This window comes from Crocodylus siamensis, chromosome 8 (assembly GCF_052110815.1).
Source record: "Crocodylus siamensis isolate JL-2025a chromosome 8, ASM5211081v1, whole genome shotgun sequence".
NCBI classification, from domain to species: domain Eukaryota; kingdom Metazoa; phylum Chordata; order Crocodylia; family Crocodylidae; genus Crocodylus; species Crocodylus siamensis.
Genome location: NC_143402.1, coordinates 73,168,458 through 73,190,141, shown reverse-complemented (window position 1 = coordinate 73,190,141; position 21,684 = coordinate 73,168,458). Strand labels below are relative to the sequence as shown.

The following is a 21,684-nucleotide window of genomic DNA, read 5'->3' as shown; positions in this document are numbered from 1 at the left end:
GACACTTTCATGGCTGCACATCATGCTTTAAACATTCACACCTGGAAAGCTAATTGTCCCCCACGCACTCACACTTTCGTAGGGGAAGCGATGTGGGAAATAGCAAAGCGGGGTTGGCGCCCGCGTGTCGGAGCCGCGGCGCAAGGGCAAGCAGGCTGTACAGCAAACACCCTCCTTCCGGGCGGCGCCGGGCGCGGAGCCCCAGCGGCCGGAACGCGCGGGCCCGGGCCCGGCCCCGGCGGAGCAGGCCGGCGACGGACCGCGCGGCCGGTTTGGGCGCTGCACCAGGGCCGCGCCGCGCCGCGACGATGCTGCCGGCGCTGCAGGAGTCGGTGGAGGGCGACGAGCGGGAGCTGGAGAGCAGCGAGGAGGAGCGGCGGCCCGAGCGCTGCAGCTCCAGCTACTACTGCCTGTACGACTACCAGGGCTGCAGGTGAGCGGGCCGGGCACCAGGCTGGTGGCAGCGCCCCTGCCCCTGCCAGACCTGGGCTGGTGCCTCCCAAGACAGACAGAGGCCTCCTCCCATGGGGGCTGAGGGCCAACCCCCCCCCTTCCAGGAAGAGGCTGTCTCTGGAAAGGTGTAAAACTTTCCACACGTCTATCATCTTACCCCCCCAGCAAAAAATAAAAGTGGGTGCCTATGCCTGGTGTTACTAATGTCCTTGCTATTACGTCCCTCCGGGGAAGGCTTGAGAGAAGCCCTCCGTGTCCTGATGTCCCTGGGTTTCTCCAAAATGCCTTCAGGAGCCACCTTCTCTCCCGGCCCCATTATCTCTCTGGTCGTGCTTTGCTTCCACAATAAAATTCGTGCAGGTGTTAACTGTCAGTCATGACGTGGCTCCGTTTTCAGGTCCTCGCAACAAGGGGCTGAACGCGCAGATGGGAGTCTGAGCGGTGCGGCGACAGAGACTCCGGCTGCTGAAGACTTCAGGTAAAACGAACCTTGCGGAGCCACTTTAAGCACCTGCTGCTTTCTGTTCCCACGCTCGTTTGGAGCATCTGATGCCGTAGTACTTGAGCAAATGCTCAGAGCTGTGGGGTGGACAATGCAGCAGGCCACAACTACACCATTGCGTTCAAGCCGTACTGAATTCACTCGGTCGCTTTTTTTTAGGTAGGTTTTCTCCTTAAATACTAGCATGATCATGGACACACGCACACCAGAGTTCCCAAACAGGAGAGTGTTTCTGCACTGGTATATGACTGTAGTTTTTTATTCTCAATGTTTCTGTTTTATAATACTATTACTCGGCATTTAGATCTCATTTTAAGTCTTTAAATAGATATAAGCTCATTTTGGTTAATTTAATCTAATTTGAGCAGATAGCTAGCCTTGTGAAATAGACCTTATTCTTATTTCGCAAGCGGGAAAATTGAAGACGCACAAGGTTAAGTGACTTAATGAAGGCTGTGGAGGGATCTCTCAGTTGGTATTAGCACTCAAACTAGAAAACTTTAGAACGCAACAGCTATGGGACATTTCTGAGTTGCCACAGGTCTCAGAGGTCATGTTATCACTGCTAAAGACTGGGAGCACCACAGTGAAGCACAGAGAGCCCAACTCTGCTCATGCTACACATCCCAATCGTGCACAACCATACTGTAGCACTGGGCAAGCATCACTAAGCACGCCTGAGGCATATGAGCCCAGTGCTGCGTTAAGGTGGCGACCTTACGTTTCTTCTGGGGTGCACAGTAAGCTGAGCAGGCAGGCCATGCTTCATCACAGTGCTTCTTCGTGTGATCCTTGATGATGTAAAACGCCATGAGTGAGTTAGTAGTAGACCTGAAAGAGATCTTTTGGTTTCCCTGCTATGAGCATGTGATGCCTGCAGGCTGGGTGCTTACATGCCTAGTTATGCAACTAAAGCTTTGATTATGAATCTTGTCTTGTTTTCAAGCCTCTCCTTGGTGGATACTAACTTGCCAACTGAGGCAGAGACAGAGTTGCGCAGTTTTGTTGCCAAGCGCCTTACTAAAGGAGCACTTTTTGAAGGATTGGGCAATGTTGCATCTGTGGAGCTGAGGTAAGAGTATAGTATAACATGTTTTTTAAAATTTTTGATAAATGTTAGAAGCTATAAGAAATGCCCTCAGGTTTGCTGCTATGTTTATGTATAATCCTGATTGTAGCTGGTTTAAGCCTGATCACTGCAACTCAAAATTTTCTCTGCTTAACAGTTCAGTAGTAATGGCACTTGCTGCTGTTTCCTTTAGGTGGCAGTGCAAAATAATATAAACTTTTGTTTTTAAATAAAGTATTGGTTTTGTTGTGATCAGTGATCATACCTCCTGGGCATATAACAACAAGGGAAAGAGCTCAGAATATTTTATGTGCAATGGTACAGGCAGGTAATTGCTTCTTTAAGTTAATTGTATGTATGCAGCTGTGTACTGTGTCTAGCCATTGCCCTTTTGCTGATGGCTTTTGTGCCTACATTCAGTTTTTCTTTTGAATCTTGTGAAAAAAGTAATTTTATTGTAAAGAATACATAAATAGAACAGGCATAGCTTCTATTTATCCCTGAGCTGTACTTCAAGTCATGTCTATACCATGGATTTCTGTCAACATACCTGTGTCAATCAGGGGTGTGAAGAAGTGTCATCCCTGTCCTGGCACAGGCTGCTACTATAAGCCCTGTTGTATTGAGGAATATGCAGTTTTGCCAATATATCACTCATTTTGCCTGCAGTGGGTGGTGTTGCTATACTTGTATAGAACACAGCTTTTCTCATGTAAAGTCAAGCAGAAGTAGTTATCAAAACTATACAGTGAACTGATACAACCACAAGGTATAACACCCTAACTTGCCACAGGTAAAGTAGAGGGACCATGGCAACCAGTGTCCTGCTGCTGCAAAGGTTGTTAAATATGCTTGCTAGATCAAAGAAAGAGGGCCATGCCTCCCCAACAGAGAAAGGCAAACCCACCCCCCTACAGTCCATACCCTATGGTCTGATTGGTAAAATTCCTTCCTGACCCCAAATCTGACCCTGAGCAGAGGGGCAAGGCCCTCTAGGCAGGACTGTCTGGGTTTAAATCCCATTGGGAGCATTGGCGTATGCTGGTCAAAATATCCAGCCTTGGCTGCAGCCAACACCCAATGCTTCTGAGAGTTACTGAAAAAATTCTTGACACATGTAGCAGCAGGAGAGAAAAAAATTTAAGGTCAGGACAGAGGCCTTTGAAGGGAGGGAGGGATAGTGTACAGAATCAGTACATCACTAAAACTGTACTGATTAAGCTAAAAAACCTGTATAGCTTCTAAAGTTGATTCTTAAATCGTTGTCTGATGATTCACAAAGGGCCAAAACTTACCCAAGGTTCAGTATAAGTCAGGGTTGTTGGTTGTGGCCATGTTGGTCTAAAGACCTAGGCAGGCAAGGTTCTTTGGGTAAATGTGACATCTGCTATTTGACAAACTAAATAGTTGGAAAAAATTGTTCTTTGTAAGCTTTCAGGTACAAACACCCTTCTCTCCCTGTGCCCGAAGAAGGGTGTTTGTACATGAAAGCTTGCAAAGAACAATTTTTCCAACTATGTAGTTTACTATTCTACTGTGCATTAGCACATCACGGCAAAAGCCATGCTAATGCACTAATGCGCAGTAGGATTAGTCTACTGAGCATTAAGTATTAGTCAGTGTAAGTCAGTGCAGCCGGGATCTCACCAGTGATTTGAGTAGTATCAAGCTATCACCTGTGGTCAGTGGCAGGTTATCTTACTGTATGAGATGTAGGATAAGACTTTCTTTTTTTAAAGCAATTATTTGACACCTTTCCATGCAACAGATTCAAGTTTTTTTTCCTTTACCTCTAGTATACCTGAAGTCAAAGTTGGTTGTTATTACTGCCTTCTCCAACAAGAAAACCTGCTAGAAGCAGCAACATTGGAATCAAACATCAGCTCCCCTGAGTATGTGATTTGTTTCTTAGGAGGCTCAGAGAAGGGCCTTGAACTATATCCTTTCCTTAACCTCTCCTTATTTGCTAGGGGGGAAGAGAGTGTGAAAATGGCAAGTAGCAAGTTTGCTCCTACTAACCTTGAAGCCTTTCCCACCTCTCCTGTCACCACCTTGAATTCCTTCAGACTACTGGTCTCCTTTCAACTGCCAGAGTGTAACTGAGAATATGATTAATGACTGTGTACTGAAAGGGCAAAGCACAAATCTTAGTTAACATATCTTATTTCCTTAAGAAGATACTTTCAGACTTGAGTTGGACAAGTATGTGCAAGACCTGAAGATTAACCTTGATGCAGAGGTAAGATCTAACTGATCTTTTCATTTTAATGGCTAGGATGACATGTCTATCCAGTGAAATAGGCTAAGCATACAGAGGTATTAACTGCATAAGTTAAACCAAAACAATAGAAATTGTTATAGCCATGGGGTCATGCATAGCAGTTGCAGGCCAATTAAGAGAGAAGGGGCATGTCTGCACCTTTGCTACTGCTCATTAAGTTTAGTAGCTCTCATATGAGGTACTACATAAAGGCACATTAGCCTGTTCTGATGTGCAGTAGCAAAAGTGAACATTTTTTTTGTGACACTTAATGCTCAGTAGATTAATTCTATTGTGCATTAGCATGGTTTTTGCTGTGATGCACTAGTGCGCAGTAGAATAGTCTACTGCACATTACAGTGTCTTGTACAGGTGCGCCCAAGTATGAGTAAATTGACTAGATTCCTTTAGGAAATTATGATTACATATGGGAAGATTTAGTAGCAACCACTCAAGTCCCTTGATTGTTATGTAAGCAACAATGATGATTATTTTTCTCCTTGTAACAAAGTTTAAAAAAATTAGGTAGAACCCTTACTCTCAAACTCCTGCACTGTTCTCTGTGTTATGCTGTCTATCCAATACATTTCATCAAACATTATAAATATGTTTTCTTTCACATATAAAAGCTTACAGAGCTAGTGTTTTACATCAATAAGGTGGATAACGCCAAACTAATGATTTTAGCCCTTTCTTGTTTGAAATTGGAAAATTTTAGCTTCCAAACTGCATAGTTACAGGGATGCAGGTTGTAGCCGTGTTGGTCTAAGGATGTAGGCAGACAAGATTCTTTGGGTGAATCTGATATCTTCTTTAGACCAACTTAAGTAGCTGGAAAAATTTGTTGGCAAGCTTTCAGGCTTAAAAACTTGAAAGCTTGCTAAGAAAAATGTTTCCAACTACTTAAGTTGGCCTAATAAAATAACTATATTGTTTTAATAGGCGAGTAGAACACACTTTTTTTTTCCTACAGGACTCAAATTCATAGTTTTAATGTTTCAATTGCCTACAGCAAAGTAACCTGGAGACATGTGTAACACCCTACCTGAGAAGCTGGTTTGAGGATTGTGTGTGCCCCATACAGAGGGTAGTACAGCTCTTCCAGGAGAAACTTGCCTTTTTGTTACATACTGTAAGTATGCAGCAGACCAGACTGTCTGAGTGCTTTCTAGCCACATTATTTTGCTTTAAATGTTTCTTGCATTTGGTTTTCAAAATGCCCCCCTCCCACTCCTTATTCAGTGCATTTTCTTTCCACTGTATCTCTAAGATGGTGCCAGCTATATTATCCATCAATTAGAGGTGAATGACATTTTAAAATTATTTTTTAGAGCCAACTCATTTTTAAATTGCTTTGTATTGTTCAACTGGTAATTAGAATGAGATAAGCAATAAAAATTCCATTTGGCTAAGACGGAACAGGACATGAGCAGCTATGTGGCTCATACAGTTCACTGCAGAAGGATGCCAGAAACAAAAATATCAGATTAGTCATCTATAGCTAAGCACTGAATAAGAGAGAGATGCAAGCAAAGAAACTGATGCTCTCCTAGTTAACAGTGGCAATAACAAAGTCATTATCCTCAAGCAACAATAGCCAACTGCAATCAAATTATATCTTTTTTTTTTTTTCCTAAAGGCTTTGAGTTACATGCCTGTTGAAGTTAAAGATTCAGATGAAAGAACAAAGAAAGATATTAACAGGTACAAAATGTCTGAGACAATACAGCCCATAATGAATGGCACAGCCTTTTCCTGGCCTTGCTGTTCAGGTGGCATGTAGAAACAAGCAGCTAACAAGAATTTTATACATCAGGTTTCTGAGTGCTGCTAGTCTCCAAGGTCTTGTTCAGGAAAGCACGATGACCTCCTTGTGTATCGCTATGACGGAGGAACAGCACAAGTCGGTGGTGATAGACTTTAGTGGACCACAGCTTCAGTTCCATAATGCAGGTGAGATTATGGTTCCAGCTTCACCCCAAATGAGCCTGGCACCCTGAAGTGCAGGGTCTCTAGCAGGGAGATAAAATCAGCAGTGCAGCTTTCAAGGAGGGGGTTGAAAAGCTGTGGAGGTCTGGATGGGGTTGGGGAGAGTATTCCCCAGAGGAGGCAGTCTCTTGGAAACCACAAGCAGCCTGTTGGGATACCTGGCAACCCCTCCACTCCTTCGTGGAAGGCATGATGGTCTGAAAACTCTACCACCCCCAGTTGCATTTTGGCAGCAGTGCAGTCCCTAAAAGGTGATGGGTTTTACTTAAAGAAACAGAGTAGGTGTGAACACTTCTGTCCAGGGCCAATTGTGAACTGGTTCCCAGTTAGTGACCTGGACCAGTTCAAGTGTTATGTCTGTCTACCCCCTCTGGGTCTGGAATGTGCTCAGTCTTAAGGTCCATCAAGACTGATATTGGTTAACTTCAGACTAAGCTGCAAAACACATTTTATCATCTAACTTGTGATCAGTTTTGCAAAAAGTGATGTAGATGGTTCAATAGTTCTTATTTGCAGCAAGCATTTCATTTGGATTGTGTTGCGTTTTTTATTTTGTTTGTATATTTTAAATATCATTTAGTATCAAAACAATATAACTGGAGCTATGGAATAGATGCTGTAAAGAAACTGAAAAATAATACTTTTTCATATTGTTTGTTTATATAATACATGCTATACAGCAAGAACAGTCGCTGGGATGTTACATTTGTGAGGGGTCAAGTACATAGTCATTATGTAGTGCTCGTATATATTTTCCCTTCTTCCTTCTTTTCCTCAACAGGAAGCAATAAATTCTGTGAAGACTGGATGCAGGCTTTTATAAATGGTCCTGAAGGTGGAAATCCATTTCTCTTATGGCAAATACTAGAGAACTTTAAACTGAAGGTAACTGTTGACACTTGTAGAAGTTTGAGACTGCACTGTTACTTAGCAACAGCATATTTGCTTTTGCATTAAAGAAAAGCACTTAACTATGAAGTTTAATTTTAAGGTGGCACCTGCATAGCTGTTCCTACAGTATTTGGAGTTAACAAGAATATTACACTCTCCAAAGGGGACTTGCACACAGATTTGATGCAAACTTTTTTCTTTTTCTTAAAGCAGTCAAACTTATCTTTTTTTTTTAAATTACAGTAGTAACTCCAATCAAGAATTATAACCAATGATATATTTACTCTTCTAAATTACAGTATGAAATTCTTACTACAACCCCTTTAACTTTTCCAAAGGATGGATTAGTTGCTTTCCCTACAAGGAAGCTGATTTAAGACCGTTCTCTATTACTGTCTTTTTTCTAGGCTATACAAGACATTAACAACCTGAAGAGGTTTATCCGCCAGGCAGAAATGAACCATTATGCCTTGTTTAAGTGTTACATGTTCCTGAAGAACTGTGGCAGTGGAGACGTCCTTCTGAAAATTGTTAAAGTAGAGCATGCAGAAATGCCAGAAGCCAAAAATGTAGTAACTGTCCTTGAGGAATTCATGAGGGAAACAGCAGTAGCCTAAAACATTTTAGTTTCTGTGTTCATTTTGCACTATCTGTATAAATAATTAATTTCTTCCTTTGGAGCTAAGATTAGCTGGTACATAAACTTAAATGATACCTGAAAGCTGTCAGTCATTTCAAACTTACTTCATATGTGGGTCTGTTTACATTTCTTCTTTTAAGAAAAAGCAGTATGATATTTGTTTTAAGTTTTGAATATTGTGTAAAGGTAATCAGTCATTTTTAACACCTGCCTTATCTTACTCTGGAGGGGACCATACACTGCACGCATGTGTGTGTTTTTTTCATATGAAATGCTATTTAAAAAAGAAAAGAAAAAGTCATTTGCACAACCAACTGCGCTTAGGCCTTTAAAAAAGCTTGAATGTAGCAGTAGTAAAAATAATCATGACTTAACACTGGAATCAGATTTAGAAATCATTTGTGTAAAGAACTACAAACATTTGGAGGAATTGTATAGTAAATTAATTGAACTTATAGGCTTAGGCTCTTGTTTTCATGTCCTTAAAAAATGAAGAAAGGCTGTGCTTCTTACTAGTTTAACAATTTGATTATGCTTGCAGATTTGTCCTAAGACTGAACTAAGTGTTTAAATTCTCGTGGTCTTGAACGGTTGGTTGTAGTGGTGAATTGGGCCTGAAGATGTTATAGGCATAACTTGAATCTTTTTGAGGGCTTTTTCATAAGTTAAATAAAGCCAAGTTCCTAGATCAGTGTTCTGTTTGAAAATGCGTCATTGCACTTGACTGGTGAATTCTTCTACACTTCATGTAAATACATTTTCTAAACCACAGATAGCAGAGTCTGAAAAATATCTACACCACTTTGATACAACATGAGCCAAAACTAAGACCTTTCTAAGCATTATATAGGAAAAGACTATTTATGCATCCTAATGTACTCCTATTGATTTCAGTTTGTCTAAGTAGGGAGTGCAGCCTTCAGAGCATGATGTATTTTATTGTCCTAACTTGATGGTCAGGATATAGACAGATGATCAAAAGGCAAGTTGGGGGTGGGGGGAGGGTGCAGCTGATGCATGTTAACTGTCTTTCCTGTGGCAGTTGAAATCTGAACTGGGGCACTTACTTGGTCCAGTTTGATCATTTGTCCATGCCCTGTTCCGTCCGTTAAGTCTCCAACACTAACTCTTTGTGTAATAGTGTTACTAGAATGTTAAGTGTGATTGTTGTTTGGTTTGAGAATAGTCTGCATCACATTAAAGGTATTTAATTTCCTTTAAGCAACATTTTCAATAAAATAAAACTGCTGCTGTAGCATTGTGTTTTATTCTTTAATCCAAGAATTGTCAGTGACAAATGACTCAGCAGAAGTTACTAGAGCATCTTACTCTCCCAGCAGTACTTGAAAGACTTACCCCTGTAACACCATTGTCTTGATGGGTGCTGTGCACGGTAGAAAGAGAAAACAAGGTAAAATGTTACCACGTCACAGTATAGGCTGAGTGCAGGCTTGCTGAGGACTAATAATGTTTTCCCACAAAATGTTTTATTCATCAATCAGTAAAGCAACACCAGCAGCATTCGATAACCTGGCTTGCTTTTTGTCACTTCTATAAATTTTTAACTAATTTGGCAGACCAGTCCTCAGTGCTTTGCCAGGTAGAGACACAGGGAAGCTTTCCATGCTAAGAAATGAGTGATCATCCTGAAGAATGGAGAGTTGTTTCTAATGCGTGATATAAGATACTAATTTTCAGAGCAAGAATCTTTTAGTTGCTAGGGGACGAATGTAGTGTTGGAGCGAGAAATCAAGTTGGAAATGACCTCCTGTTCCTCTTCCAGGACTGGGTGAAGAGCTGGGCTTGGAACTCCAGAAGGGCCCTGAGTGCCATGTCTTAAGGCATTGCATAGCAGCATCCCAAAGCCAGGGTAGTTTTCTGGCTCCAGCCACCCGTTCCACTCTGATGTGGCAGTGGTGAAGAACGTCCCTCTCCAATCAAAGATCAGTATCCTGGATGAGAAGAATTGTATGAGAGCACTTTATATTCAGCATTCCCTATTCGAACAGTAAATACAAGTGAAACAGAAGGCCCTCCTTCAAGGTAGAGTTACTACTATGCCTAGGAAATCTTCTCTTTAACTTCCTTTTGTTGCCTCAGGCCCCAAATACCTGTACTTTGCTGGCTGAGCAGGACTTCATCCTCAACTGCTTCCTTGTGTGGCAGGTCTTTCTCTTAGAGACTAATAATTGAAAGAAGCTAAAGGTACCCTGGGCTGTCTTGGCACCCTGCTTGAGAACCACTGCCTTAGAGAGAGATCTGCAGCTTGGTTAGGCCTTTCCTCCCTGAGCGCATGCTTCCCATCAACTTGAGTCCTATTACATTGGTATCTCATAGGGAGCTATGCAAGTAGTTCTCTTTGTGCTGGGCTCCAGCCTGAAAGTATCAGATGTAGCACATAAGGTAGATTTTTGTGTCTGTTCCTACTTTGACCTGTTTCTTTCTGAATTGCTCCATGGTTGACCAGCACTTTGAAAAATCCTCTTCCTCCTTAGCCTTGCTCCATTTCAGGGTGTTTTTGTTTTTAGCAGCTCTATTGTGACTTAAGCCATTCAGATGCACAAATAAAACCACCATATAATACCTGCAAACAGGGCATTTGTCAGTGGGGCTAGTAACCCTTAGCATTTTCACTTTCTAAATGCTATTTTAAAAGAAATAGAAATGAAATACAAAATAATGCAGGAGAAAACGGTTACATTGTATTTTTTAAGGAGTGATCAGGCATTCATAGTGAATGATTTTTCAGTAGTTAAATACTGTAGCAACATATATAAAAATTAACATCCATGTATGGAACTGGCATGGATAGAAATTGGGTTTGCAAGACTTTTACTGGAATTTTACGGGTCCAATTGAAACTTCTTGGAGCAAATAAGGTGTAAGACACCCTTACATCCTCCACATATCCAATGCAGAATTAGGAATAAATAGGGTGTTTTAAGAGTGAGATTGTCCTTCCATTACAAAAGGAAGCTAGCACAAAGTCATTCAGTATTTCCTTTCCCAGTGCTTACAGGCTAGATGTATTACGCAGCAGGAAACTGGGTGCTACAGTGATGTAAATTATGTTACGATCAAGGGATTAGTGTAGAGAACTGGGAGTCCGACCTCCTGGGTTTTTTCTATGGTTCTGCCATAGATATGTTGAAAGAACTCAAAAACTTCTCCTCTTTGGCTGCCCCATGTACAATTATTTCAAATGGTATATGCATGTATGGTTTTCTACCAACAAATAACAAAGCATTGAACATTTAAAATTAATAGTAATACTTACTTACTTCTCAAAAATGTATCTGGGCTTTATAAGTTTTTGTTTAAAGAACCCTGAGTCTCATGTGAAAGAGGCCTTACCTTAAGTGAAAACCATTAAGAAGAGAAGTGTTTAATATCCATGTAGTAGCAATGACCTGTCACTCACTACATAGTAATTACAATGACAAGAGGTATCAAAAAAGCCTAAAAACTGCCATTGGTTATGTTTAATTTATCAGTGATTTTTTAATGTAACAGTTCTTAATGGCAACCTGCCAAAGAGTTTTTCAAGTTGGAAATTTGTCTATTTTTGCTTCATATTGTGTTGCCTAAAGAAGGTTGAGTTCTTAAAAATATTTTTAATTTTAGCAAATACCATATTCAATGGGCAGTGGGTAGCAAATCTTGAGCAAATATATTGTTTCTCTTCAGCATTCACTAGAAATTGGTGTTAAATACAAGTTACTAAAAATGACCAAAACAAATAATTTTAAATTTGAACAGTCTTGCAATCTCTTTGAGATGATTCTCAGTTGTTCAGCCTGTAACCGCCTGTTCTGCATTCGTAATTTCACTGGTGCTTTAGTTTTCCAGTAGTGTACAAGGTCTGAATGTTTAATGTAAAAAAGCCCTACACGGATTATACATGTTTGTACCCCAGAAAGAAAAAAAAGAAGGAACAGAAGCCCCAGTTTTTCCCTTTCATCAGACACCAAGAAGGAGCAGCAAAATTAATTCAATGATTAGGTGGCAAAGTTCAAAATCAAATCACTCCCATTCTTATTCATTATTTAATTATAGGCATACTTATAAAATACAATCCGCCTTTGCAAGGGGGTTTTCTTTTTTAGGCATGTTACGTTAACCAGCTTGATTTGAACCAAAAAACCTCAACAAAAACCTTTAATGGACTGTGCTCAAATAATATTTGTTTCAACAAAAATATACAGGATGTACACAATACAAAAATATGTGGAAACAGATATCACAGCACATTACCTTGCAATTGTCATTTTGTTCCCCTAGCCCTTGATGGGAAAGCAACATTTGTTTAGCATTTTTAAGGCAAATAATTCCATTGTTTGGTGCTCTATGGCTAACACCCGGAGGTGTTGTTAACATTAATGGGGGAAGCAAAAGCAAATCAAACTGCATCAATCTTTATTTGCAAACTAAACAGACACTGTGGGGGAGTTGGGACACACTCAGTGACTAATGTATCTATTAAACTCCTTGGAAATTAATGAATTTTTGCTGTATAAATCAGGTTTGTGGAATTTGTCATGTTCTGTGTTGTAAAGTGCTCGGTAATATAAATTTTCTGTTCTGTGAGCTGACATTTTAAAGAACCTCATTAAGAACCTTTTTCCAATTAAAAACCAATGATTAATGATGACATTAAATATACATTTACCTTCAAACCAGTTTGCTTTTGCTTTGCATGTGATTATTCCTTTATAGAACAGTTGACTATATTGCCTTCATTTTCAACAAGCTCAAAATCTCCAGGCCTGTGCTATGCAGGTTAACAGTACTTTGCATTAGGACTTTTTAAGCTATGCTGCCCAGTACCCTAGGGTTGCCACTGTTTTAAAAGAATAGCAATAACATAAAGAAAGAGCCCAGAACCAGGACCAGACCCTTTTATGTGCTGGCCTTTGGATCACTGGGCTTATGGTGTTGGTTCTGGGTTGAGTGAAGAAGACTTTCCAGTTACAATTCCAGTTAAGTAAAAAGGTGGGACTTTCAAAGTCACTTGAGTGAGTTAAGAGCTCAGGTCTCATTGTAAATCAATGGCACTTGTGCTTCTAACTCCCTTAGGTACTTTCAGAAATCTTACTTCAAACTCTTGTGAGATCACATGTTGGCACAAAGTAGTGAAAGTGTTGTAAGTTTGGTCAGCTGACCTCATGAGATGGCTGCTGGTTTGGTATTAAGTTTTACTGGTGTGTAGGAGTTCATCTGTCATATATAAGTTAAAATCCAACTTTTCCAGTCTGTTTTTTTTAAAAAAAAAAGGGGTCAGGTAGATCCACAGGACACAGCATAGTCCTGGGATACAGGATCCCTGAGTTCTAGTCCCAGTTCTGACCATGTCTTGCTTAGTCACCGTGGACAAATTATACCTACCCTGGCTTCAGTTTCTACACCAATAAAATAGGATAAAATACGTATGTGCCACAACATAAGTGAAGATTCATAAATGCGTATTATGTGCTCTGTGTGAAATAGAATTATTGACTGATGGGAAGAAAGACATTGGATGCTGACCCATCAAAAATGCAGTACAAGTTAATTCAGCAAGTCTCTCCCTCTTCTGTTGTAAACCATGTTTAGAGGTTATTTCTAGTGACATCATCTCCAATCACTCCCCAGAGGCCCATCTTCCTTTATTATTACCAATGAGTGCAAAACAAGCAAACCAAAAAATCTCTGGACCCAAGAATCGAGGATCAAGAGGGTGTAACCTTTGCTGACTATATACTCCTTGGTCCTGGAGTTCACAGGTATCCATCATTCTGGGTGGCTGTTCTTTGCCACTCTTCAGCTTTATTTTCCTCTGGTGAAGAAGCCATCAGCATAATGCTGCATAAGACCAACAGCTGTTGGCCAGCAGATGTCCCTCAAGGAGCAATACAACCAGCATCCTTAGTTTCATGCCTCTTACCATAAACTTGATACTGACCAGCCCTGTACTGTAGCTGTACTGCAGTCCACTGTGAAATGAAAGTACAGCATGGAAACAGCTCTTCCAGGTTCCAGCCATCTCCTTTCACCCTGCAAAATCTGCCAAAGGATACTAAGCAAAGAAGGAAATTTGCTCTAATATATGGTGAATCTGATCATTAGCTTCCAATCTTTATGTTGATTATAGCAATCCCTCTCTTTCTCTCTGCCGTTGAGTATCTGTAAGGTTCAATAGAGTCACATTTTGTTCAGCTGTACAATGTGAAATTCTGGCAGCAGATGAAATAATAAAACAAAAATCAATTCACTATGTAAATTGCTCTTTCATGAACTGATAAGAGCCACTGTAAGTCACAATTAATCCACAAGCAACTGGGACAAAAGACTGTTAAGGCTCTGACATAAACGACCAACATCAAGGGCATCTGGAGGTAAAAGAATATCTATCGTCTGCTCACTCCTTGGAGCTGTGATATTCTGGCACAGTTGAGTGAATTTAAGAGAGAACGTAACGTAGCTTCTGGTGGATTTCTGACAAAATAAAGAGCTTGCACAGTTGGATTATTTAATGGTTAATATTAAAACAGAATTGTTTACAGAGGAAATAACCTCAGCCTGAGTAGTACTGCCTCTGATCTCCATGGGGGAATCCCGGCTGATGACACAGGGTGTGTAGGGCAGGATTATCCAATCATCCTTTGCTGGTTGGTGAGTGAACTGGAATGTAAAATGCTTTAGTTTCTCCGTTTATACCAGTTTACTTGGTAGCTGGGACTAGTTGGCAGAGCTCACCACAGGAATGGTTAGCCCTTGAATGAGGGAGGGACTACAGAGGTGAAAAGTAGAGAAATCACAGGAGGCAAAGAATAAACACAGAGGGGCAAGGGGCAGGTCAGAGGGGCAGAACAAAGGGTACAAGGACTCAGTGCAGGCTGCCCCGAGGGGCTCTGGGGAGCTGTGCAGACAGATGAGATACTGGAAAGAGACTCTTGAGCTGCAGGGAATCTCCTGTCTGTTTTCTTCCTCTTGGGCTGGCAGATGGGTATTTTAGCCCATGCCAGGAGAATACTGATGGCCCTGCAGTTTGAAATCCAGCTGCTTGAATTGGGTTCTACACACAGTGTGCCAGACTAAGAGGAACATGTTTTGGGTTGTGGTGATTCTCTTCAAAACTTCCATACACTGTACATGAGGGAAGGGCAGGGAGGCAAAAAAGCTTCCTTTGCATGTAAATAGAGGCTTGAATCATGCTCTTAAAAGATGATGGAAACTCTGCCCCACTGAAGTCAGCAGGAGTTTTACCAGAGTGCTTTATCCAAAGAGATAAGCAGATTGAAACAACAGATGATGGATCATAGGTAATGTGCAGGGGAAGGGGTACATGCCCCCCCTGAGATTGGCCCTCATCAGCAAGGGAGTGGGGGCACTGAGTGAAGCGCCAGCTTTGCCCCCCCTGAGATTGGTACCAGCTGGCAATCTGATTTTGCTGCTGGCACTGCGATCAGCTGCTGGGGGACCCCCCCCCCCACAGTTGGCGATCAGTTGCTGATGCCCCCCCAGACTCTGGAGGCACCAGTCACCCATGTGATGGATGTTACTGTAAAAAGAGGCTGCACCCCCAGCCTGTAGTACTTATAGCATCAGTCACTGACTTAGGTAGATGGTCAGGGAATAAAGCCCATGAATAAAAAGGCATTATGAAAGGACAACGCATCCCCACCACAGCAGCACCAGTTAAATGGATACCAAACTGCCCAAACCAGACAGTGTAAGCTCACCTTCTGGCAGAGATGAGGAAGTGGTTTGGCAGGGCTCCAGACCTGGTAGCACAGAGGAGAGTGTCATGACTGTTCTCCCCAGCTCAGGGGAAGGAAAAACAGTGATAATGGATCCAGGCAAACACTTCCCAGTCATCACTGTTGTGATGGGAAATGGCCTCCTCCCTACAGAGCCTTTCCAACATGACAATGTTGTATTTAATTGACCAAAACAATGGCTTTGGCTGGAATTTTTAAAAAAGATATTGAGAAAAGTTTCTGATAGATGAGCTGTCACCCTGATGAAATTCTATGGTTTGCACTGTATGGGAGGACAGACTAGAGCAGGGATTTGCAACCCCCGGCACTTGTGCTAGAGGCATGGCACGCAAGGCTATTTTCCTCAGCATGCCATGTGGCCTGGGCTCTGGGCAGCTGCCACCAGCCACAAAGCCCAGGCTGCTCACAGCAGGCGGCCCAGAGGCTGCAAGCAGCCTGGGCTCTGTGACAGGCAACAGCTGCCCAGGGTCTGAGCCAGGTGCAGCTGGGAGGCTCCAAACATCTGCGCTGCACTCCACAGCCCTGGCACCAGTTTTGTGGCTGTACGCACAGCTCCAGCACATGGCTGGGAAGGGACCTGAGGGCAGTGCAACCCTGGCCCCACACCTGCTGTCTGCCCAGAAGCACACATGCAGCCACCGCTGCCACAGAGTCAGTGCTGGGTGCTGTGGTACCCATTGCAGCTGTTTGCATCCTGCCTGCCACCTGCTGCAGCTGTCCAGAGCCTGGGCTGGCTGTGGCAAGCAGCCGGAAGGATGCAAACTGCTGCACTGGGGTCCCCAACCTGGCTTCGTGGTGGCAGCAGCTGCCCGTGCACCTTGGGATGGACAGCAGGGAAGGGACCAGGATTGTGGTGCCCCAGGCTCCTTCCCGGCTGTGTGCCCAGAGGCACCCACACAGCTGTCACTATGGAGTCCGTACCGGGCCTGCGGAGCCCGGCACAGATGTTTCCAGCCTCCTAGCTGCCTGCCATAGCTGGTCCAGGCTCTGAGCAGCTGCGGCAGGTGGTGGACAGGCTGCAAACAGCTGTGCCAGACTCCGGAGCCCCAGCACCAGCTCCATGGCAGCAGTGGGCACACACGTGCCTTGCAGCGCACGATGAGGAAGGTGCTGCAGCAGTGCAACCCTGGCCTCTCCCCTGCTGCCCACCCAGAGGCACACGTGCAGCCACTTCCAGCAATATGGATCGTGCCCCTCACGTCTCCCCTGCCTCTGCCAAGGCACAGGTGGAGGTTGGGGTGTTTTTGGTACTCCAGCCAAAAACGTTGCTGATCCCTGGACTAGAGCCCTCCTAATTGTGCATTCTAGGATTATGGAGGAGCCAGAGGAAAGAAGGGCAAATGAGAATGGGTGAAAAAACTTTCAGCCTTCCAGGACTGTTGGGTTTTTTTTGACTGCTTTGCATTTAATTGTTTAAAGTGAGCGGAGACATACGTAATGTAAGCACCTTACTAGATACCTGTGTGTAAAGCATGGCTCATCTTCTAAAATCTCTCTCCTGGTCTGTACAGGCAGGGGGTGTCAGACTATGAGGCCTGCTGCATTACATAGTATGCTATCGACTGGTTAGAAACCAATAAAAACGTAGAGCCTACCTACAATTAGGCAAGAAAGGCATTGCAACTAACCGTTGCTCAGAAGTCCTGAAGTTCTGTCATCTAGGCAAGACTTTGTATCCACACGCAACAGCCAACCTCAGTATTTTACCAGCCATTGTCATGCCTAAGATGAAACACTTGGGTAGAGAATGAGTGCCCAAGACATCCCTGGAGTAACTCCACTGACTTCAGTGGATAAATTTGGCCCCTTGCAGATTGAGTGGTTTATAAAATGGCTTGACAGCTTAGACAGTTCTTGTTTACTCTGGTGTAAGAAATCCTGGTCCCACTCTTCTGGCAGAGCTGAAGCACCATCTGCTAGAGGAGTTATGACTCTCTAAACACACTGCAGCCAGGGCTTTAGACTGCAACCAAAAAGAAAGGCGAGAAGACAACGTAACTCAATTGCCAACCAGTTTGCAATGTAATCAAATGTTAGCAAACAATGGACTGCCCCATCCCAGCACAGAAAAAACATTGTTTACTACAACTGGTTGTGCAAATCAAATGGAGTATGCACAGAAGGTAAAAGCCACCTCCAACCAGGCATCTCTTTAGCAGCTACTGTAAAGTATCCAACGCTTCTAGTGCAATTTTGTTTGAACTTGAATTGTGGACCAACCTCCCACACCTCAGATGACCTAGTTCTACTGATCCCTTTTGGAAGGTGCTTATGACAGATTTTACCATAAACTACATATTTAAGCAACCATTCAAGTAATAAGACAGTGGCAGTGGCATGGTTGAACAGTTAAACCAAATCGAAGCTGCCTCATGAGTTTCCTGCGAGTTTCGAGTTAGCAAAGTGTGCTCTTTTACTGCGCAGTTCAGTTCAGAAGCTTCACAAAGCAACTGGCCAGAGGTCCAGCACCACCTCAAGTACTTAGGTAACTCAAACACAAAGTCAACATATGTGCTAATAAATTGAGTGGTAAGTGCCCAGTTACATACCTCAGGCCTATCTCACAGCCCTTCCTCATGGGATTTCCCACAATGGAGAGGCTGTGGGGTCAGGGCCAGATTGAAAGTTACAGTTACCTGTATGACTCATGCCCTGACTTTTCTCCGGCCGGTTCTATAGTCAAGTCATTGCTTAAATTGTCTCCTTCAGCATACAGTACAGTCAGATGGGATTTGTGTCAGACATCTCCGTGCATTCTCAGAAGACTGTTAGCTCATCCCCCTAAGCTTCATAGAAAAATAAATGTTACGTCTTGATTCATTTAACAGAGCTGGTGGCTGGAAAGTCTTTTGCTCTCCAATATCCTTCATCCTGTTCCCTCAAGGAGGTGGAGGTAGCTTCAGATCCAATAAGCTGTAGGCGAAAATATTCCAGAAGATAGCAAACAACACAAAGATGATATAAATGGAAAGGAAGATCCACCATAAGGACTGGTCTTGGAGTCTCTGCTCATAGTTCCTTAGGATGACTACACCTAATGTGATTCCAACCACCACACCACCCAAGTGGGCAACAAAACTCGGGTGTGGGCAGGGAGGGTATGCAGATGGGTGGAACCGCAGCCACACCGCCCTTCCAAATTCAAAGCTCACTGGAACAGAGAGAAAAAAAAGATGAGGCTATTGTCTTTCTCAGCTCTCACATCCTACTAGCTCCTGAATAGCATGGCATGCACACAAATAAAATGTACACAATGCAGCAAGCAAGAGGGAAGTTACAGAGATAAATCTGGGCAATCCACTTGTGTTACTTCAGATGCAGGACATTTAGTGTCACTGCAACTAGGCAGAGAAAGGTGCTGTTTTATATTCTTTCTTTGACCAGGTGTTTCTTAGCACTGTTCTTGTTTCCTGTTAGTTTGGATGTTCTGCTGTTTCTTAGTGCTGATCACCTATTCAGTGCTGTAGGTTATATAATAGATGAAAATAAGCAACATTAGAGGCAGACATTTCACTCCCAGCAATCTCACATGAATGTCAAAGAGAATTAAATTTCATGTAGTTAGTGTCATATGGGGCTTCTTGCTTTGCATATTTAATATTCCCTGTGAGCAAGACAAGGCAACCCTTGGCATGGATGGGGTGGCCACAGAAATATATTTGGAAAACAACTTGACCATGGAGCTCTGCTTTCCTTCAGGATGGGGCCAGGCCAAAACTTCACCTCTATCCCCCTGGCCTCCAACTTTGTGAGAGTTCAGTCTCTCCCTCTGTCACTGTCCCTTGCTTCCTCTTCATTAGGTCCAGTTGGTACTTGTTAGTTTCTTTCTACCAACTTGCTCCTAAGTCGGGTGAATCAGCTCACCCTCTGCACCCCTAGTTCATTTTCCCAAATTCCACCAGTAAACGCATCTCTAGTGGCTTGTGCTTTGGCAGGAAGGTTGGCAAATATTTTCATATTAAACTTAGAAACCTTAGAGGGAGTCAAGCGAGTGGTAAGAAGATGAAAGTAGCCCCCTTTCTTCTCTAGGTCACTAGTCTGAATCAGGCATGAGCCTGTCACCAAAAACAGACACCAGATAAAACTAGGTGAGAAGAAAGAATGGTCCTTGTCTAGGTGCTAGGAGGTAGCCCTACCACAGACAGTGACCCTGCTAGCGACTTCACCTGATAAGCCCGGGATTGGATCAAGGTAGAACAGCTCACTCACCCTCAAGATGAGCCCTGCAGAGAGCAGGCAAGTGGCAAGGAGCTGGCATGGATGCTGCTGCACCTGTTCTGAGAGTTCAGTTTCAGAGCTGAGGGCAGCAGTATTTTTTAAAGGGTTACGACACCCCACCACCCCCGAAATTTAAAAGTCACCATCAGAGAATAATTCAGAATAAATTTGAATGCCTTTTGCATGACCCCGATGTAGCTTTAACTTTGCCAAACAGCTCTACTTCAAGGAGAAATTCTGTTGTACGATTCCTACTTTCCACATGGTTCTGAAATCCTGTGATGCTGTGTGTGAGCTGCAGGTTCTTGGTCCTATTGTGGTTGGAGCCAGATAGCTTTACCTGAAGTTCTGCCAGTTACTGATAGACAACATAATAGGGATGATGCATAATACCAGTGATACAAGGCCTACTTTTGCTTTTAAACGGATGGACAGTGCAGCTAACCCTTAAGTGCATGGGATTATGAAAAGCCAGCTGGGGCTTGAAAACTCAGGAGCTATGGCTGTGATTGTGGTCTCCTACACTGCCAGGCTTGGCTGATTTGATAGGGTTACTTCAGGAGGCCAGAGGCTAGCATGCAGCTAAAACAACTCCAGTAGCAATGGACAAATATTTTGCATGGGCAGCATGTTGGCAATTCATTTCATCTTTGCTTCTTCTCTGGCTGAGCCCCCACCCCCACCTCTGTGTAACCAGCACTGGGAATTTGCTGCTGCCTGACATGATCACATGCTGTTTTGGCAGCAGCTTTCAGCTAGCCATTCCTTGGCCCCAGAGCTGACCCTGCCGGACATCTCAGCTGCAGAACTTGCTTCCTTTGCTGATCCATAAACCTGGCCTTGGTCACCTGCACAGTGTGGTGCCAGATGCTGTCAGCAACATTAGCTTGCTCTTGCCCCTTTTTGAAGCTGGGTAGCTTTTTGTCCCGTGACGGGGAGGAGGGAATGAGAGCAGAATGAGGCTTTTGCTTTTTACACAATCAGTTACTCAGGTGAGGAATGCTGAATAAGTGTCTATAAAACCTCCATCTAATCCACCACTTTCTTTGCAGAGGGGATGCAGCAGGTCCTGCAGAGCTGCTAGCTGTGCTGCTACTTTAGCTAGGAAAACAGTTGAGGAAATTATTGTATACTCAAACACTCAAGTTAGCATGATGAATATTGACTAATGGTTAAACTCCAACCCTGTGAGTCAGCAGATCTATCTGACTTTTTGCGTCTGGTCTGGACTTCAGTATTTAGGTTCTTAACTCCCATCAAACCTGGCTAAGCACTTTGGAAAATCCCACTCAGCTGTGTTTCTGTGCTGTAAATGTCACCATCAGTTCCCACTAAGAAAGTGATAAAGCCCAGTACCTGGTTTAGCATGAGTACTAATGACACAGGCAAGCAAAACAGAAGAAGGAGTCTACCAAGTGTATTGTAATACTTACTACAGATCAAGGCAACAGCCATGCGCAGCAGCTTGAATTGGCACTTCATTCCAGACCAGTTCTGGAAAAGGAGATAACAAACAAAATTATGCTGGGTGCATGTTCCTTCTACATTTTATCCTGGACTGGGGACCTGAACACAGTTCTGCATGGCTGTTAAGCATCAAGGAGCCTGATGTTGCTGTACACACAAGGGGACTAAATCAGCCCTGCTCCCCATGGTGCTACTTTGGTCTAATTGCTCAGGGTTCCCAGCTCCCCACAACTAAAGCAAAGATGCATCAAATGAAGGATTAGCTGGCAGAAGTCAGCTAAATCCATCTGTTCCTTTACTCGGCAGCATGACCAGACAGAAGAGGAAGATGCGAAAGTATAGTAAATCCATAAGACCGTGAATCCTCATTTAATCCCCTGCACCACATAGCCTTCATTATCACAGGGGCTTTAAATTATTCCTTTTGTCACACCC

At 43.2% G+C, this 21,684-nt stretch overlaps 2 protein-coding genes across 5 annotated transcripts in view; one reads left to right on the top strand and one right to left on the bottom strand.

The window, feature by feature from the left end:
* The first annotated feature begins 95 nt into the window (after positions 1 to 95).
* Positions 96 to 11,702, top strand: C8H17orf75 (chromosome 8 C17orf75 homolog). 2 transcript variants are annotated; one of them, XM_090061043.1, is made up of 10 exons: positions 96 to 433; positions 851 to 931; positions 1,902 to 2,027; positions 3,821 to 3,961; positions 4,206 to 4,263; positions 5,297 to 5,416; positions 5,924 to 5,988; positions 6,101 to 6,237; positions 7,055 to 7,158; positions 9,588 to 11,702. In XM_090061043.1, the coding sequence occupies exons 1-10, from the start codon at positions 309 to 311 to the stop codon at positions 9,642 to 9,644; spliced, it is 1,014 nt and encodes a 337-aa protein (XP_089917169.1). In that variant the 5' UTR covers positions 96 to 308; the 3' UTR covers positions 9,645 to 11,702. The 2 variants fall into 2 exon arrangements, with proteins under 2 accessions (XP_089917169.1, XP_089917167.1); XM_090061041.1 differs by lacking the exon at positions 9,588 to 11,702 and adding an exon at positions 7,572 to 9,059 and having other exon boundaries at positions 107 to 433.
* Positions 11,703 to 16,538: 4,836 nt separating this feature from the next.
* Positions 16,539 to 21,684, bottom strand: part of RHBDL3 (rhomboid like 3) — a 109,452-nt gene continuing 104,306 nt past the window's right edge. For all 3 annotated transcript variants that reach the window (XM_090061038.1, XM_090061040.1, XM_090061039.1), the window contains 2 exons: positions 21,216 to 21,276; positions 16,539 to 18,715 (listed from right to left, as the gene is read on the bottom strand). In XM_090061038.1, the coding sequence (XP_089917164.1) occupies positions 18,444 to 18,715; positions 21,216 to 21,276 (333 nt within the window). In that variant the 3' untranslated portion in view covers positions 16,539 to 18,443. The remainder of the gene's footprint in view (positions 18,716 to 21,215; positions 21,277 to 21,684) is intronic.

Coding starts and splice junctions, on each gene's coding strand:
- C8H17orf75 (XM_090061041.1), top strand. CDS start 309: ATGCTGCCGGCGCTGCAGGAGTCGGTGGAGGGCGACGAGCGGGAGCTG. Junction 434..850: donor TACGACTACCAGGGCTGCAG/GTGAGCGGGCCG, acceptor CTCCGTTTTCAG/GTCCTCGCAACAAGGGGCTG. Junction 5,989..6,100: donor ACAAAGAAAGATATTAACAG/GTACAAAATGTC, acceptor TTTATACATCAG/GTTTCTGAGTGCTGCTAGTC.